Source organism: Lepidochelys olivacea (genome assembly GCF_965140295.1).
Source record: "Lepidochelys olivacea isolate rLepOli2 genome assembly, chromosome: 17".
Taxonomy (NCBI): Eukaryota; Metazoa; Chordata; order Testudines; family Cheloniidae; genus Lepidochelys; species Lepidochelys olivacea.
Genome location: NC_140427.1, coordinates 10,171,093 through 10,190,018, shown reverse-complemented (window position 1 = coordinate 10,190,018; position 18,926 = coordinate 10,171,093). Strand labels below are relative to the sequence as shown.

Genomic DNA, 18,926 nt, shown 5'->3' with positions numbered 1-18,926 from the left:
TGTTTTTTGTTTTGTTTAACTTTTATTTAGGTATTCCCTAAGGGGAATATTTTTATCACAGGTGTTTATCTCTCTCCTACAAAAGGGAAATCCCCTATTAAATGTAGGTTGATGTGGGTTTCTGTTTGTTTGTTTAATTTGGCTACTCTTCCCTCGTACAGTGCATCCGATGAAGTGAGCTGTAGCTCACGAAAGTAGTATCTAAGGTGCCACAAGTCCTCCTTTTCTTTATGGGAATAGGGGTCATCAAAGAACTAGGTGGACAATAGGGGAATTACGTTACATTTTAAATAAAGCTAGTGATGGGATGTGTGGATGAAGACCAGTATTTGCTGTTTTGAATTCATTACTGACTCAGGGCCAAATTCTGCCCTGTTTTACAATCCACAGTAACTAAAATGCTTCAGTGGAGTTACTCTGGATTTACATCAATGGCATAGTGTTATTTACATTGTGGTAGCACCTAGGGGCCCCAAATGAGAGCAGGGACCCATTATAGTAGACTCTGTACACGCAGATAATGAGAGATGATCCCAGTCTAAACAGAGACCCAGACAGAGAAAGCATCTTGCCCAAGGTCATACAGCAAATCAGTGTCAGAGCCAGGAATAGAACCCAGGTTTTCTGACTCGTAGTCCAGAGCCCTCTCCATTGGACCACACTGCTTCCGTAATACAGAGGTTATCATGTCTAGCTTCAGGAGGTGAAGATGCCAACTGTGCTAGAATAAGCAAGTGCTCAAATTCCACTTGCTCAAAATCCCCTTTTCTGGCATTACGAACTTCCTTTATATCCATCCTGTTTTGATGCTGCTGTTTGGGGGGAAAGTAGTAAAAAAAATGGAGGTGCTGGTGTGCAGAGTAAATGTCTTCATTGAGTCAGACACCTTACACACCCACAAGGCCTCCTGCTTGACAGTGCAAGCAAACCACTAGTTTCTCCAGTAGACAGTTGTGTTTAACAATTGGGGATGTTTCTTGCATCTTCCTGCGAAGTATTTGGTACCGGCCACTGTCAGAGACAGGATACAAGGCTAGATGTATCACTGCTCTGATACAGCCTGGTAATTTCTTTGTTCCTAAGTATTTGTAGATCATTAAGGGGGAGGAGGGGTCATTGGTACACAGATGCAGTCAGTGGACCAGATTCGTGACTCCAATCGCTCATTAAAACTTGAGGGCAGTGGATTATCTGCCCATTTCAAAGGAGAGAGTTTGTTTTCTAGATGTTTGATTTAAAGCTGAGAGGTGTCGAGATGCCAAGTCTGTCAGTTTGTATAAATAAATTTCAATTGTGCCATATTTGCACAATGAAAGCCAGAGACCTGGAATGTATTTATTGAGGTTTATTTTGCTAGTCAGGACACACACATTTTGTCTGGTGGTATAAAAACACATGGCCACATGCATGTCAAAGTTAAGTTAAAGGGTCTGACTATAACGCACACTGGCAAAGAAATGTAGTTTATGAGCCTCACTCTCCTCTCTGAACAGTTTCACGTCAGTCTGTGGGTTTCAGTCGGATTCCTCCTCACTGAGGGCTTTATGCAGCTCCCATTGAAGTCAGTGGCCAACCTGCCATTGACTTCAGTGTTGCTGGATCACCCTCACACAACTGTAAATCAGAAGGTTCTCCAGCCCAGCAAATCCATTCTGTCCTGAACTCACCCCAGGGAGACCAATTTGAGCCCCATGCCCACTGTTGATATTACACAGCCTTTAGACGTGCTGGATCACATCTGTGTGAATTCGAAGAGAGGGACACCTGAGTCTGCGGGGTCTGCCTGTCTCTCATATGCAGGATCTCCTTAGGGAGATGAGGCTGGAACGATTTTTTTATGCTGGATACCATCATTGTCTCTGCTGTCTTTGGGCCTGATCCTGCACCCATTGAAATCCACAGGAGTTTTGTCATTGCAGCTTTAACAGGTGCAGGATTGGGTCCCTTTAAAGACATTCCACGGCCCTTTGCCTGTTTATAAGTGAAAAAAGGAAGAATTGGACAGATGTGCTTTGGATTGAATACTGCTGCTGTAAATTAAGCTACAGCAGTTTCTTTCTAGAAGTATATAGCAATACAGAGCTTGGAGGATAAACATACAGGGGGAAGGGTTCTCTAGACATGCATTGTTTTGAGGGCTTAGTGCAAAGGGCCTGTTTAAAATTGTGTGATAGCATATGGAGGAGGCCAGTGCTTCCTTTTTCTTAAGTTTCCTTAGGCTTCTTTTTTTCATGATGAAATGTTAAGAACAAGCTTCTGGGAGGCAAGGGGTTAAAATAAATGCACTTCATGTTTATTAATGCTAAGACTCCAGATTTGTAACCAGGGTTCAGAGGTATTTAGATCTGAGGTTTTGCTTTGGACCTGTCTCTACTTCAGGATATAAGATAATAGCTGAGGGGGCCAAAAGGTAGTCCCTGTCCCACCCAATATATATGTTATTGCACAACTATCTAGGCCTGTTGTGAAAGGGTTTTTATCATCCTCTGAAGAACCAGGGATAAGGCCACTACCAGAGGCAAGATGCAGATCTTTATGGTCTGTTGGTCTTGTCTGGTCTGGGAAGTTCTATGTAACAATAAAGGCAGTCAGGCCCAGCCTTCCAGTTTGTGGGGGTCAAATTTTGGGAGGGGGAATTGCGTCAGGACATCCGCAGCCCCACGGCTTGAGACAGTAGGAGAGGGATTATCTAGTAGTATGTGTCTTTTAAGAACATAAGAATGGCCAGACTGGATCAGACCAAAGGTCCATCTAGCCCAGTGTCCTGTCTTCCGTCAGTGGCCAATGCCAGGTGCCCCAGAGGGAATGAACAGAACAGGTGATCACCAAGTGATCCATCCCCTGTCGCTCATTCCCAGCTTCTGGCACACAGGGGCTGGGGACACCATCCCTGCCCATCCTGGCTAATAGCCATTGATGGACCTGTCCTCCATGAACTGATCTAGTTCTTTTTTGAACCCTGTTTCTGCCAGACTGCCTGGTCTCACTGCTGCTGGGGAGAGCAGGCTGGTTGGTTTGTTGTTGAGTGTGTGCAGGACCCTAAAAACGGAGGGTTAACAGGCAGTCCCTTCGGTTTCTTGTGCTGAAGGTCTGGTTCTGAAGGCACATGTTGTATTTTAATAATCTGTGCTTGAATAAAGGGAAAATGTAGGGAGAGAGCAGCATGATCCAATGGCTAGGACTGGGAATCAGGAGATCTAACCTCTATCCCTCGCTCTGCACTGATGTACTGCATGGCCTTGGGCAAGCCATTTCGTCTCCCTGGGCCTCAATTTCCCCATCAGCCAAAGGGGGCGGGAGGGAGAGGGAGGATACGGATACTTACCAATTTTGTAAAGAGACCTAAAGATGGAAAATACGGTGTGAGGGGAAAGTGCTTCACTGTTGGCGCTTTTTGTTTTCTTTTACAGAAGAAAATGAAAAGCACGAAAAGCTCCGCCTAGAAAGAGAACAGGAGCAGAAGAAGGCCAGCGTACAGAAGGTTAACAATGCCTTTCACCCAGAGGAGCCAAGGAACGAAATCCCAGCAGTGCCCATCTCTCCCCCTGCACCAGCTCCTCCTCCTCCTCTGCCGCCACCCCTAGCAGCCCCCATATCAGTCATTCCCATCCCCGTGGTCACTAGCCCACCTCAACAAGCGGCCCAAACCACTCTGTCCCCTCCGCTCATACAACGCCACCAGCCTCTCATCAGCACTCCCAGCATCAGCAAGGAAGTGTCCTCAGTTGCACCTGTTATACAGAGACCATCCGGCCCACTTCTTCCAGACGTCAAGGCTGCTACGCCCCCTTCAGGTAGCCCCAAGCAGTTACCGCAGTATGCAGCTCCCGTACTGGCCATCCCTCAGCATCATGTGGTTCAGCAGCCAATACAGCCCCAGCCTCAACCACATCAACCTCTGCAGCAGCACCAGGCGCCGCCTCAGCAGCTCAATGCTCTTAAGCTGGCCCCGGCAGAAGATGCCAAACCAAATGAGCAGAAGAAGAGACCTGGAGGGTGAGTCCCCAGAAACTCACAAACCATTGCACGTGTACTTCAGGTTGCAGCGGTGTAGGATCTTTGGAGAGCTTGTGAGAGAAAGGAAGTGGAGGAGGAGTGGGGGAATGGGAATACTGCATCAGACCCAAGACCCCGCTGCTTTGTGGAGGGTTTGCCAACCCTGTCCACAATCAGAGCACAATCAGACAGACTCCATGAGCGTTTGAATACATTTGTTGGCAGTGGGATTTTAGCTTGGCTTTCTCTGACCAGAACACAGGTTTTTGTCTGACCCCACACTACATTATAAAACAGTTATCTAGACTGCTTCTCTGATCCCAAGAGGTCTGGAACGGTGCTCAGGCAAAAATCCTGTCCCTGATGGCCTGGGAAACCATGCAGCTCTGTTAGCAACAGCTCTGTTTAAACTTGTCATTATAGTATCCCCATGCAGACAGCATCGTAATTATTTCTTTGTGCAATGATAATTTTAAATTCTAAATTAAATGAAAGGTGAGCACACGGGCACCGTGCTTCACAGAGAAGGAATGCCCTGGCTCTGATGTGCAGAAAGCAACGGAGCAAACATGCTCACGTTTAGCTGTGGTGGATGAGGTCTTTGTGGTTGGTATCTTAGTTCAAGAATTAAAGGGGAACCTTGTTGAGACAAAATTATATATAACCGGTAACTAAAGTCCTCGCTTTAACCAGGTAACAGGTACAGCAGAGGTGAAGGCTCTGCAAGCTGCTCCCACACTGTCTTGCCAATATATCTTAATCCTGGCCTGGAGAGACCACCTTTAGGGGTAGTGACAGCATTCAGTCCCTATTGTCCATTCAGCCTTCCATGCCTCTGCTGAAAACAAGGATGCCAGATGTGATGCTGGCCTTTTTGGTGTGCATGGCTGTTCACCAAGAACTGGTTTGGTACCGAGCAATGAAAAGTGCCATTGTCTTTTGCTTGTTACTAAACGGAGCTGGATTTTTACCTCTAGTCAAGAGGTTCAAAGTTTCATAGTCCATTGCTTATATCCTGTGCTCTCCAGTCCCCACTGCATTAGTGCTCAGGATCGCTCTAATGTGACTGGTAAAACAAGAAGAATGGAGGGCTGTGAATTCTGCTCATTTGTGGAGAGAGGGGCCCTGGCATTGCTGAACAGCATCCTTGATCCTTTGGCTGACTAAGAAGTGATATTGATTCTCTGTCAAGGGGGAATCTCATCTTGTTCGCCTCAGCCAAAGGATAATGGCTGCAGAATGGTGCCTTGAGAGCAGGGGAGGGCTATAAGGTATAAGAGAAGATTAAAGGATCCATAGTGTCTTTTGAGGATGCAGAGATTTCTGTCCTCTACCTGCTTTCCTGGGAAGAGGGATGGGAAAGAGTCTAAACAGGAAGCTATGAAGAGGATGGCAGTTTTTCTCCTCATAATAGGATCATAATTCCAGCTAGAAAGGTTATGATCTTTACCGCTTGATTATCAAAAATGCCAGTTGCTACCAGGATTCCTTGTGAAAAAGAGATTGCTCATACAAATGGCTAGTTAGACACATAACTGACCATTTGTGTTCATGCAAGTCCATGGTGTGTGCAATGCCAGTGATTATGCTTCCCTAATAAGTGAGCAATTGGGTGCCTGACTTTGGGGAACAGGCCCTAAGTGTTTCTTTCTGTTTTGTAGAACTAGCTCTGTTTTTGGGGAACGGGAAAACGTGCTGCTTCAAAACGGATTACCAAAGCCCCAGTCCCTGGGTCAATCTGTAGGACTCTGCTTGTTGTAAGCAGCCATCTCCATTATTCCTGGGGGGTTCTAACAACGTGCAATACACTTGACAATTTGGCTTCAAACATGATGTGCTTGTTTCCAGGACAACAGGACTATTAAGTTCTGCACTCCATACCAGGCTTGCCTGGATCTAAGAGCGTGTACCATACACTGAGCAAGCCACCTTGTAAATGCTACCCTGTTCAATGCATGTGGGTCAGACACCTCATGGTCTGTGCTCTTGTCTATCCAGAGCTGCTTGTCCAGACGCATGTATATGGAGAGATGTTTTATTCAGCTTATAAACGTTTCATGGGAAAAGGCCTTTGGCTGTTTAGTTTTAATCGATTGAATAGTTTTAGCCCTTATTAAAAGAATGACCCCACTTTCAGCATATTTTTAATTAAAGGTAAATAATTTTGTAGAGACTTTATGGAAGATACTAGAGCTCTCTCCCTGTCTAATAATATACCAGAAAATCTGAACACCTGAGCATAAGTTGTAGTGAGGTGGAGGTGACATATGTGAGTTCATTCTGAAAGTAGTTTTTCTCTGTTTTTATAAAAATCTGGAGCACCTGACCCCTTACTGTCTTTGTTGGACAGTGACTGGAGACTTCTGTTTTTCTTGATTATATTCTTTCATATTTATATTTGGTTACATTATTTCAGTTACAGCAGAAAACGAAAAGCTTTAAAGTATGCCTGCCAAGTAGCATATGTTTTAGTTTATAATTGCAGAACTCCCACTCCGACTGGTGGGTGGGCATGGATTAGAAATGGGCCTGAAGTCTGGCTCCAAACACTCTGTCAAAGCTTGGATACTATAGTGATTAGTACTGTATACATACCTAAAATTCACACTAATGTAAATACCTCTGAGCTTTGCATCTTGTCCTCTCTCTAATGTATATACCTAATATACTAACTGGAGCCTATATGTACCTAGTATACAGTATATACATTATATATTGTGTATGTGTATGAGATATGTGTGTGTGTTTATAATATATTATTTACATATATAGTATCGTTCATATATATAATAGGTCTGTACTATATTTACAAATAATACATTATAAATACTTTTAAATTCTGACCACTTTTCAAACGGTCTTTATAATCTCCCCCTATATCTCAGATACACACACTGCTGAAAGCTCAAGTTGAATGGACATAGTTCTAAACCTGACACTGAGTTTATCTTTGTTCTGTTTGGGTTGCAGGGTTGGGACCAGGGAAGTACATAATAAATTGGAGAAGAACAGGTGCGTAGAAAGCCAGATTTTTGTTTATTGTAACACCCTTTCTTTTGCTTGAAGTCTATAAATACTCGTTTTTCTAGAAAGACTTGGTCGAAATTTGTAGTGACTTTAATTAATCCTATTTTACCCAGCTTCCTTTTAGCTGACTCTTGTCTCTGTTGCTTCCTAATATGTTTTGCTTACTACCTACTTGCATTACAATAACCTTGCAAAGCCCTGATCCAGCAAAGCACATCAGCACATGCATATTATTATTGTTGCTTATCATTGTGTTAAAGATGTACCTAGAGGCCTCACCTGAGATCAGGGCCCCACTGTACTGCAAATAAATAGTAAGAAACAATCCCTGTCCCAAAGATCTTACAATCTAAATAGGTAAGTGGTGAGAGGGAAAACAGAGGCACAAAGAGTTGACAGGATTTACCTAAGACCACACAACACTTCCTTGGCATAATTGGGAATAGCATCCAGGTCTCATACACTCCAGTCCAGTAACCTATCCACTGGAACACGCGGGCTCAGTTTTAAGAGTGCAAGTAATCCCACTGACGGCAACTCACAGGTTTAAATGCTTTGCTGGATCGGGCCCCAAATTCAGTCCTAATCCTCAATCAAATCACTTTTTGGTTTATGGTCCCTCAAACTGACGTGCAGCTCTTGTTGTTTCTTCAGACGTGCACATTTGAAAGAATGCTTTGAGACGTTAAAACGCAACATCCCCAATGTTGATGACAAGAAGACCTCAAACCTCAGCGTTCTAAGGAGTGCCTTGCGATACATCCAGGTATGGCCTTCTTGCAACTGATTGTTACTTCTGGCTGCTGATTCTAGAATGCTTTACTTGATGGAGCAAAAATCCAGTATTACGTTTTTTAAAAGTTTATTGTTTTCATGTTTGGTTGAAGTCTTTTGGTTTCAGTGCTTACAAAGGTGAAAGGAACAGGGAAAGTCTCCTTAATTTATAGTTGTCATTCGTAACTTGCAAAATGTTCAGCATCTTTGGATCTGCTAGGACTATTCTGTGTAATCCAAACTCCTGTTATCAGAAACTCCTAGTTAACCAAAAGTCATTCACGCCCATAAGAACAATCCACTTTGGATCAAATTTCACTCTGGTGCAGTGGGCCACCAGGAGGATTGTGCAGCACTTAAACCTGATTTTAGGGGTCTTAAAAAGGGACGTAAGTGTTATATAACCCTGGCGCTGGTCCTCTGTGCCCATCATGCATTTTTCTCCCTGGGTACCCAAAACACTAGTAGTTTTTGTGACGGTTTTGAATGTCTCTAAAATATTTGGGGAAAACAGGGCTGTACTGAAAATGTGATATGCTCTATGGCAGGAAGCTTGAGCTATGGGCCTGGAAGCTGTGAGCGGTTGTGATGCGGGAGTCGTCGAGATTTTAAGGATAAAAGTCAGCTCTTGTGTAAGCAGGCCCAACTCTTGTAGAAATCAGTGCACACGTTTTTTGTGATTGTCTGTAGCTAAGCGTGGCACTGTCAGTGGTGAAGGCCGGAAGCTGTTGTTCATATGCATTGCTCTGTAGATACCAAACACCTTGTCCTTATTTAACGTTTGTCAGAGTGGTTAAAAAGAAATTCCCAACACGGTGCTCTGTGATTGGAACGTTACCGTAAGCGTGAGTTAAAACTAGCTTTGTTATTTAAGATGGGTGTTTGCTAAATATCTGTACATGTGGTATCTTATTGCTGACTTTCAGAGGTGCTGAGCAACCACAGCTCCCAGTGACTTCATCTGGAGATCCAGGTGCCCAGCAGTTACTCTCCAACTCTCAGGATGAGACCATTACTCATCCCTTGGCTTCCGAATGAGTGTTGCTCAGTTTTTGTTTGTGTTTTGCCAGGAGGGCTGCCTTCAATGGGGAAGGCATGGCGGTGTGGAAGCCAGACAAATGTCAGTGGGAGCCAGCGCCTAAATTCTGGGTAAACAAAAAGAGTAGAGCTGTGTTCCCGAGAAAGGTCATTTCTGGAGACGCAGTCGTTTTGCAGCTAATGGGCATCGGAAAAGTCATGAGCCTTTTGTCTGATTTCCAAAGCAGGTTGCTGTCAGTAAGGAGCTGAGCTTCCGTTAGCGCTAAGGGAGACAGACTGAGCTGATCGCCTACTCTCACGTCTGGGAGTCGAGTCCGAAGTCACGATGTCACGAACAGAGACGACTCTGACGTTGTTAGTGGACACTCTATGAATATTGATACAAGTGCAGATCTATCCCCGTGCAGACTCCGTTCACAAGCAGAATTTTTGTGCTGTGTCTCCGGAATGCAGCTTAAAATTCTCCTGAGAATGTCATTGGGGATGACTGGTTCTCTCTAGAGCTGTCGTAAAATGCTTTGAGGGCTAGGAACAATGCTGGCTGCAGCACCATACTGTAAACAAATGTGCAATCAGATCTGTAAATTGCTAAGAATTAAGCTCTTGCACTAGTTATAGCAGAGCGTTTTCCTGATGATGGAGCTGTTTGTAAGAGGAGGATAAATGTTTCCATTCAGTTAATGAAGTATGCGGTCATGTCCTTAAGTGCCTAGGAAGCATAATATGCGTTTAGGACAGTCCAAAATGCGGCCATTGACTCAGAAGACCAGCACGCTTTCCTTGAGTTTCCACCATGTGGTATCTGCTTCAGTTTCATCTCTGAATTGCCTCCCCTTTGTTCATCCATCCTTCACTTAGGAGGCCAGTCATAATTTGTGCAGACCTGAATGCAACTAATGTGATGCTGGGCTGACAGCGGGCCAGTTGCCTTTGAAAAATGTCTTGGAAGCTGTGTACTGTTTTGGGGGGCCTGGGGAAAAACACCCGCCTATGCACTCACCTGTACACCCACCGATGGGAACTGAAAGGCATGTCAAGGTAGTATATAGTTGCAGTATGCCTAGCCATTCAGTCAAGTGACAGATGCAAAAATCCCAGCCATTTTGATGTTGTTGTTTTGATGCCAGGCTCTTACAGAAATGGCTCTGAACAAAAGCAAATCTTTGTATAATTATCCCCATTCATCCTTCCATTAAGTTCACAGTGACCACATAGTGGTGTCAGAGCTTTCAGGTGCCTGCTGCTCATTTCTTCCAATTGTAAAAGCCACTTCTTGTCTTGGAAGTTATAAGCAAAGTAAAAAGAGAAGGCGAAAGGGTAAGAAAACAACACAGCAGCTTCCTCTTCCCCTTCTGCTCCAAGAGTGATCTCATCAGCTTTCCTCTAGTGAAGTCCTTGGTAAGGTTAGGCCAGACTGGGAGAATTTTGCAGCATGGGGAATGAAAACGGAACTGGGCAGCTGACCAAGCCAGGTGTTTAGAGTTATTAAATAGGGTGCCAACAATACTTGAAGCCTCTCCAGTTTCAATCCTCTCTCTGAAATATATCCAGTGTTTCAACCAGCCCACAAGTGCCTGTGATAACCTCAGAATGGCATTTTGCAGCACCCTCGGTGAACCCTGCTGTAGGAGATAGCCTGGATTGCCATCTGCATAAATCCAAATGCAGTGGGTAAGCTGAGGCTAGCTTCTGTCCCCATAAATCCTAGGGTTCACAATAGAAGAAAGCACTAAGAAACAAAACTGGGGTGATTTCCTCTCAAAAGTGCAATGAACTGGTGTCAGAGATTGGCATGAAGATCTTCACCAACCCATCTGGACAATGGGCTTTGACTAGTCCAGAGAATGACTTTTCCCATCAAAACAGTTAGGCCATTGACTTCAGTGGAGGATTGTCCAGATCCTGTTCCACCTGTGCTCTGCTCACACGTGGCCCTACAGGTAACTGAATTGTTTCAGTTTCACTGTGCAAGGTTGGGAAGGTTATGGGGTGCGGATGTCTACCCCCCTGCCGACTGTAGAGCTTTGCACCGTGGGGACTACATTGGTGATAACACAGGCCAGGGGACAGTGTTGGGGGCAGGGACAGGTGCATTGCAAGTGGATTTGCAGGGAGCACAGCGATTGTAGGTGCTTTTGTGGATTGATGTAGCATTGTGACAGGGAGGTGAGGACTCCCACAGGATCTGTGCACTTTGCATTTGTGCAAAGGGACAGGATTTGGGCCTGGCTGAGGAATAAGGACCAGAAAGCCAAGCATAATTGCCATTGCAATTTCATCAACGCAGTCCTGTGGCTAATAGGACAGGTTAGATGCTCTTATTGTCTGGTGAATAATTTCTATAAGATATTTTGAAGTTTTGTGGTAAGAAGTGGAAGATGGGCAGTTCTCCGCTTTCCTTTTGAAAAACACCTCTACAGTCAGATTCATATGTCACTTGCCAATTAAGATCTTGCCATGCTGGTCATAAGAAAATGTTTTACAGTGGTTGGATTCAGCAGGGCTAGCTGGAAGCTGACAGTCTGTCTATCTTTATATAAAAGATTTAATTTAGTCACATTTTGGGCACTGAGGGAAATAATATTCTCCCCCTCCCCGCCCAATGCGTTCAGTCTCTGGTAGCCCTTACATCTCTTTCTTCCTGCCATTTCAATCCCCAAGACAAGACCATTAGAGCAGAAAGGTACCCCAACAATCCTGCCTGTGAGACATCACAGTAGTTAGTAATGCATTTCTCTCCATTCCTGGGTAGGGCTGCGCCCGCTCGCCCTACCCGGGACGATGAGGAAGTGAAGCTGATGAATTGGTCTTTGCACTGAGCAGACAAGAGTGTGGAGCTGATTCGTTTTAAATGTAGGGGACCCAATTTGAAGTTGTCCTAAGTGTGTGTGATTCTGTTGGCAATAGCGGAGCTACGCCTGCTTATGCCACTGATGAATTTGCCTCAGATGGAGCCAGTACAGATTCCCCCCACTTGGATCATTACCTCTGAACACCAGTGCAGTGGCCTCGTCTTCCCAGTACAGACAGCACCGCACTGTTCACAGATAGCCATGTCTGAGCCTTGGGCTGTGCTTCGAGGCTGAGACAGGTATAGAACTGCTCATTTGTATTGTCGGAGTCTCCCCGCCCGCTGTGACCTCATGCTATGATCCTGGCGGATCTCACCAGCTAAACCAGGTCAGGCCAGACCAGTGCTTGGAAACCCCACCATCACTTTGGTGCTCTGAGAGGTGATACTGGTGATTCAGTAAGTGGCACTTTTTTCATGCTGACTCAGTAGTGAACCCAAATTCCGGCCTGGTGTCAGGGGACTGCTGGCCATGCCTTCTTTAGAGTGAGACCTGAAACTGAGGCCCCAGCTCCTTGTAGTCATTAAAGAGCCCAAGGCCTTTTTCATAAAAAAGCGCTGAGAAGTGTGATAAGGGTGACTTCCCCTCCCAAAATCCCCAGGACTGTCCCGTTGTCCCACCTGTTGACTGAATTGCAGCCCTGTTACTCTTGCTGCATACATTGGGTACCTACCATCCATCCAGCCGGGCAGGTGGGCGGGCGAGTTGGGGCAGGCAGTGTGCGCTGTGCCGGGGGGAGGGTGGAGCTGCCAGGGCGGCTCTGCTGAGCTGCTGTCGCTTGTGTAACCTCCCGGCTGGCGCAAGCGCCAGGGATGGTCAGGGCTGCCTGGCTGCAGGTGGATCGGTGAGATGCACAAACAGCGGGGAAGGAGAGCGGGACATGTCCTTTGTGTCGGGCCCTGAGAATGGGGGACGCAGCTTTCTGCAAAATCTCAGATTGAAACATAAAAAATAAAAGGCCTGGCTAATAAAGAAATCGTTCAAACCCCAGTTTGCAAAGAAAACAAACCCAGTTTCAGTTTTCGCTTTTCATAAGGAAAAGAAACTGGTCAGTTTCACTTTTAAGTCAGTTTCGTGCCCTAAGGCAGCAGGGCAAGGTGGGGGTTTCAGAGTCTCCAGGGGACTGGTTACTTACACATGAAATATCCATTGCATTTGGATTCTAAAAGCCCTGGAACTTAAATTTGGGGCCACCTTCAATCCGACAGTGTCCCCGAACCTCCCTGTTCAGTTGTGCTTTTCATGTCAAATGTAGAATCAGGAATATGTGTCCCCCTTGGCCACCCTCTTGGCTTTTTGCATAATTATTGTTTGCAACCATTTTTTCAAAGTTTAACACCCCCCCCCATCACCTCAAAAAATACAGCATGGGAGCCACAGAATTATGAAGAGCAAAGTGGCAGCCTGTTACATGTAGGCTGTGCCTTCCCTGTAAAAAAAAGAGGGATGTCTTTACATCAAGAGAGCTGTCTTGCTGTAAAAATCTCTGTGGAGTTTTTACCTTGATTAGCTACATCAAGGTAAAAATTAAGACTCCAGTACAGAGTTGAGCCCAACTATAAAAGCTACCTATGCCTTGCCTCAACTAGGATTTTACATCGAGTTAGCTATCTCAAGCTAAAAATACACACTCCTTTTTTTGCAATGAAGACACAGCTCAAGTGAATGTACCTACATCTGGTACAAACAGTGAATTTACCTAATGGAGTCTGAGTCTGTCAGAAATTCCCTTCCTCTTTTCCTCTACTCCTCTTCCCCTGCCAGCTCTCCTCTCCTCCTTCCTGTTTGCCAGAAGCTGGGAATGAGCGACAGGGGATGGATCACTTGATGATGACCTGTTCTGTTCATTCCCTCTGGGGCACCTGGCATTGGCCACTGGAAGACAGGAGACTGGGCTGGGTGGACCTTTGGTCTGACCCAGTAGGGCCATTCTGATGTTCCTGAGTACCACAAGAAGCACTCAGAATCCCAGCACTACTTCAGTAGGTTTGACACTTACTGTTACTCTCCAGTGTGGCACAGAATTTGTGCAAGGGAGAGTTAAAAAGTCTCGACATAGCAAAATACTTCAGCACAAGAGTGAGGGACTTCTCACCCCATCCCTCCCCCCCAGAAAAAACTTAGTATAAAATGAATCCCCCTCAAACCAAGTGAGCCTTGCCAGCTCTGACGCTGCAGTTAGCTGATGCTGTGTGCCCTCAAGGAGTGTCGTGCTAATTTTGGAGCATCTTTTCTGGCAAAAGACTTTTTCCCCCTTCATTCCAGCTGGAACTTCTTGGAAGCAAGCCTATTTGTTTCCTTGGTTGGATTTAAATATTTGTGTCTGCGTCACATCAGATAAATCAGACAGTGAAATTCCGAACGCCCCATGTAGCTGTCATTTTAATTTATCCTCCAAGTTGGGTTTGTGATCCGCAACAGCAAACAAGGATTTCTACAATTAAACAAATTATTGCACAAAGGAAATTAGGCTGAATGCAGTTGGAAGTTAATAATCTTTTAAAATAAACCTACAGGCAATGTAGCAGTTGTGCTGCAAAGCACCTTGCTTCAATGCTTTCAGTGGAAGGGAATGTGTCCTATTGGTTAGAGCAGCTGACTGGGCCTTAGGATTCTTGTGTTATAGCCCAGGCTCTGTCACTCATTTGTTGTGCAAGCCACTTAACTTCTCTGTACCACAATTTACTCCGATGTAAAATAGGGCTAACAATTCTTAACTCATACAGGTGTCGTGAGGTTTAGTACATGTAAAATGCCTTGAGGTGCTGTGATAAAAGGTGCTTTGGAGGAAGTATGATTATTGTTTATTTAATATATTCTTTTGGTTGAAACAGTGGGCCAGATCCTCAGCCAAACTGCAGTGCAACCCACTGAGAGCACAGGGGAGCAAGCTCCCTTCTTCCAAAAAATTGGGGAACCTCAGAAATGTGGAATTGAGCCTTTCTCTAGCTATGCTGAATAGGGCCCTGCCTTAATGGCCAATAAGCAAATAAATTATAAGTAGGGGATAGAGAGGAGGTAAAGCATAGCCAAGAGTCTAACTCAGATAGGAGTTTTGTTTCTGAGCATCTTCAGAGTTTGAAGGATTTCCCTCCTGCCCCCACCCTTCCAGGAAACCTATAAGCATCTTAGCTGGGATATATTTGAGGCCGTTAAGCAAGCTCTCTTCTATTTGTTTCTATGTGTTTCTCTTCTATTTCTGTTCTCAAACCGTGTTCATCACCATCGTATCTGAACACTTTCCAGGTTCAGAGGTTATTTTCTACTGTGTGTTAGTTTAAAACAAGATCCAAGTGATTAGCTCACTGGGTAACATGAGGGCATCAGGACAGTCAGAATCAGACTGATGCGTGGCTACAGAGTGAGTCAAAGCCTGACAGGTTTCAGAGCCCACTGCAAGCCCTATTTATTTGCCAAAGCTTTCCCAGTCCAACCAAAGTCCAATGCCAACTAAATAACAACCTGCTTACAAAAAATAAGACCAAGCTGAGCTTCCCAGAACCTGCAGAGGCAGAGGACAGAATCCCATTGTGAAGTCTGTAGTGGACAAAGACATGCAGATCTAAATTACCATGTACAGGCAAACTAAGGGAATGTTTGTGGTTAGAGGGAGTTGGCTTAGTTTAGTATTCACAAAAGATATCTGCCAGCCCTGCTTCCTGTTCCTGATTTTGTATAGACTAGCCATCAAACAGATGGAAAATTGTGAAATACACTGGCAGTACCAAACTGTGATCTATCTGCTATATTTTGGCTTGGGAAGGAGCAAAGGGGAGAAGGTTAGGAGTTATTTGTGCCTTGGGACTGACGGAAAGTCAGGAGTTAAATTCTGTCTTGCGTTACACCCATTGAAGTCAATGGCTTGTACAGGGACTAAGGTGGCATAGAATTTGCGTCCTACTCCTAGGCACCCATATGATCATCAGTTGGATTTTTGTTGCAGAAGTTTACTTTTGTTCAGTGTGATTTTGGTTGTAGCCAGATATGTTTGGGGAGTTGTATGAATGATTTACTAAGAAAGCATTCTTCACAGTAAGGGCCTGATTCAATAGAACTGCTCTAAACCAGCTGACTAGAGAGGTATTTTTTCCCCTTTCCAAAATAAAATTAAAATAACCTTTGTTTTTATGAAATGTGCTCTCAGTCCTGTTACCCAGGGGCAAGAGTTCACATCATAAAACCCACACAACCTCCAGCTGGGAATAGCTGGTTCTGAGAAGCCAAGCATTACATGGATGTAGACCATGAAATACCCTCTCACCCTAGCATTATCCCAACCAAATCCTAGTTGAGATACATTGGCAGAGCATTGTGGCAGGAGCTTGCCCTGCAGCTTCCCAGGTGATGTTCTGTACTGAGGCTAAAATAGCAGTGAAGACACGGCAATTTAGCTTTTTAGCGTGGGTTAGCAGCCCGAGTTCATATTACTGAACCAACTGAAATATTGTCTCAACCCTAAAATGAGAGACAACCAGTGTGGTTTCCATAAAGGTCAGTCTACAGTCCATGCTGTATGTACCTTGCAGAATGTGATGGGAAAATGACTAGAGTGACAAAAGGCAGTTAACGTGTTTATAGACTTTGCAGCTGTTTTTTACTCCGATCGTCAGTCAGCACTGTGGGTACTGCTGTATCAGTGTGGGGTGCCTGAGGATGATGGTAATGACGTCAAGTGGGTGAACAGTTTTGTCTGTCTGGGTAGATAGCTGACAGCAGGAGGTTCAATATCCAAAGAAGAAAATGACTGCAATGGTGGTGTCATGTCCAGCGTGTAGAAGAAGGTAGAGTAGTTCTACAGAACATTTACAGAGCTGAGGTCAAAGGAAGTAGAGTACAAGGTCACCCACAAATGAGGTTGGAAGATGCAGTTTTGGAGGATTTAAGCCTGTATCCTCTCAGACTGACTGTTGACGAAGATAGACAATTTGCAAGGGATCGTTTGAGATGGAAATCCGTTCGACATGATACCATGGCCATAATATAGCCATGAGAATCTGCTGCTGCTCCAGATTCCCCTATAGGTTTTAACTCCAGCTGCTAACCAGAGTTAAAAACCAAGTTTATTTGTCTTCACTGCTATTTTAAGTTAAGACTGTGGTTTTTTGCAGTGTAGACAAATGCACATGTGTCTGAATGAGGCAGTGAACTGCAGTTTCCATGGCTATCAATCTGACTCCTTTCACAGGAGCTGAATTCACACAAAAAATGGAAGTATAATTGAATTGAGCTAGTTGGAATCTTTTTAGATTCCCGAATGAATCTAGTGTATTGTTCGTTCCTAGGGAAGAGTGTCTGACTTCCTCATCCAATTACAAGTACAAGCTTCCTCATTTTAAAAAAAAACCCAAACAAACTTCAAATCACAGAACATTAACCTCAGCTCACCTTATGACTAAGTCATGACTGTCCAAAGCAATATTATTATCGCTTATCATATGCAAGCACTGCAAAGTTAAAGCAAGGAAGAAAGTTCATAGGTTTATATTCATTATCAAAATGAAGGATCAGTTGCTTGATCCATCAGATGATTGACGATAGAAATAATCCTTCAGTAAAGGCCGGGTCTTGTTCAGATTTTGGTCCAGCGTATAAGGCCCTGGACTGTGACTCAAGAGGTGTTGGTTCTGTTCCCGGCACTACCACTGACTTTTGTGTGATGTTAGGCAAGTTGCTTCATCTCTTTGTGCTTTGGTTTCCCCTTTGTCTTTTCTGTTTAGATTGTAAGTTCTTCAGGACAGGGCCTATTACTATATATTTGTACGGTGGTGCCCTCATGTTATGGGGGCCTCTCAATGCTACTGTAGTACAAATAATAAATAAAGGTAGGATTCCCAACTTCCCACAAGGGGTAGAAGATCGTTCATGGATCAGTTTCTCCATGTTAATTGGTAATGATCAGAATCCTGCTTCTTATCAATTACTTTTAGTGTTTTACTTTTGTCATGAGATTTCAGTTAATTCCAGCCTACCCTTTCTCATAAATTTAAAGTGGAAAAAATGACTGGCATCACTTTAGGTGAACAAATTATTACTGCAAGTTACCCATCCACATTAGGAAGCGGCAGCAAAACTGACTACTTGAGGGCAAATCAGAACAAATATTGTCCAAATGATGTCCAATTAGTGCAGCTAAGAAATGTCAGCCCTCGATCTTTTGGCTGATCCTGCAGCGGAGAGGGCTGGGGAGACACCATTGTCATGAGATGACATGAGGGAATCTTTCTGAGTGGTGGCAAATGAATTTGCTGAAGACACCATAGCTTAGCTCTGCCCACACGCCTGAATTTTCCAGTTGATACCACAACACCTTTTGTTTGTTTTAAATTGCAGTAACACCTAATCAGAGCCTAGATATAGTGGTGCTCTATAAGGCATGTGCAGAGGATCAGAACAAAGCCTGCACACCACTTTACATCCCATGGAAATGCTCAGACTAGTCCTTAAATGGTACATAGTTGTGCATGGGGTGAAATTCACACTGCGTGCCTATGAGCTTGATCCTGCATCATGGAAGTAAATGGAAGTTTTGTCACTGACTTCAGTGAGAGCTGGATCAGGCCCTATGACAGAAAATCCCCCTGTGTTTGACTAACACTGCAAGCCACGTTCATCCCTGCAGTAGCATACACAGTGAACCCCAGTTGCAGCACGTCTAAATTTGCCCGTACCTATATTATTCTTCTATAATGAACTGAGCTCATTACACTCAAGTGCCACAACAGCTGAATTACTGATCAAAATGCCTGAAAACGAGCTTTGGTGTCAAATCCAATAACTACATTTTTTCTTTCTTCACCTTTTGAAAGTACAAACATAACCCCGTTCATTCCTTTTTAATTTATGCTGACTACTAGCGAAATGACCTCTTATAAAACTTACCTGATCAGAGCCTGCGTTGGAGGGTTCCTCCTTCATGTGCCCTGCATTCACGTGCCAAGTGCTGTCTCTTCATGTTGTTTACCTGACCTGATCCATTGTTTCCATCTCATCTAATTAGCCTGGATTTCACTACACAGAATAAAGGCTTACAGCAGCAACAGGCTGTGCTCATGCATTCGGGTATTTTATAATCTGCAGGTTTCAGAAAGAGAGGAGAAACTATTTTTTTAAAAAATCACTGATAAATCCACGTGGAGCAGCAGTTTGTAACCCTGTGTTAAAAGTATGATAGAGATGGGAGGTGAGTTATAGGGGCTGATCATTCACTGGAGTCAATGGGAGTTTTGGGTTTATGAAAAA

At 44.4% G+C, this 18,926-nt stretch overlaps 1 protein-coding gene across 1 annotated transcript in view; it reads left to right on the top strand.

Moving 5' to 3' along the window:
• MNT (MAX network transcriptional repressor) overlaps positions 1-18,926 on the top strand; it is a 75,111-nt gene that overhangs the window by 22,861 nt on the left and 33,324 nt on the right. Inside the window, exons 2-4 of the mRNA XM_084650932.1 lie at positions 3,411-3,996; positions 6,967-7,008; positions 7,678-7,789. Coding sequence (XP_084507058.1) covers positions 3,411-3,996; positions 6,967-7,008; positions 7,678-7,789 — 740 coding nt within the window. The remainder of the gene's footprint in view (positions 1-3,410; positions 3,997-6,966; positions 7,009-7,677; positions 7,790-18,926) is intronic.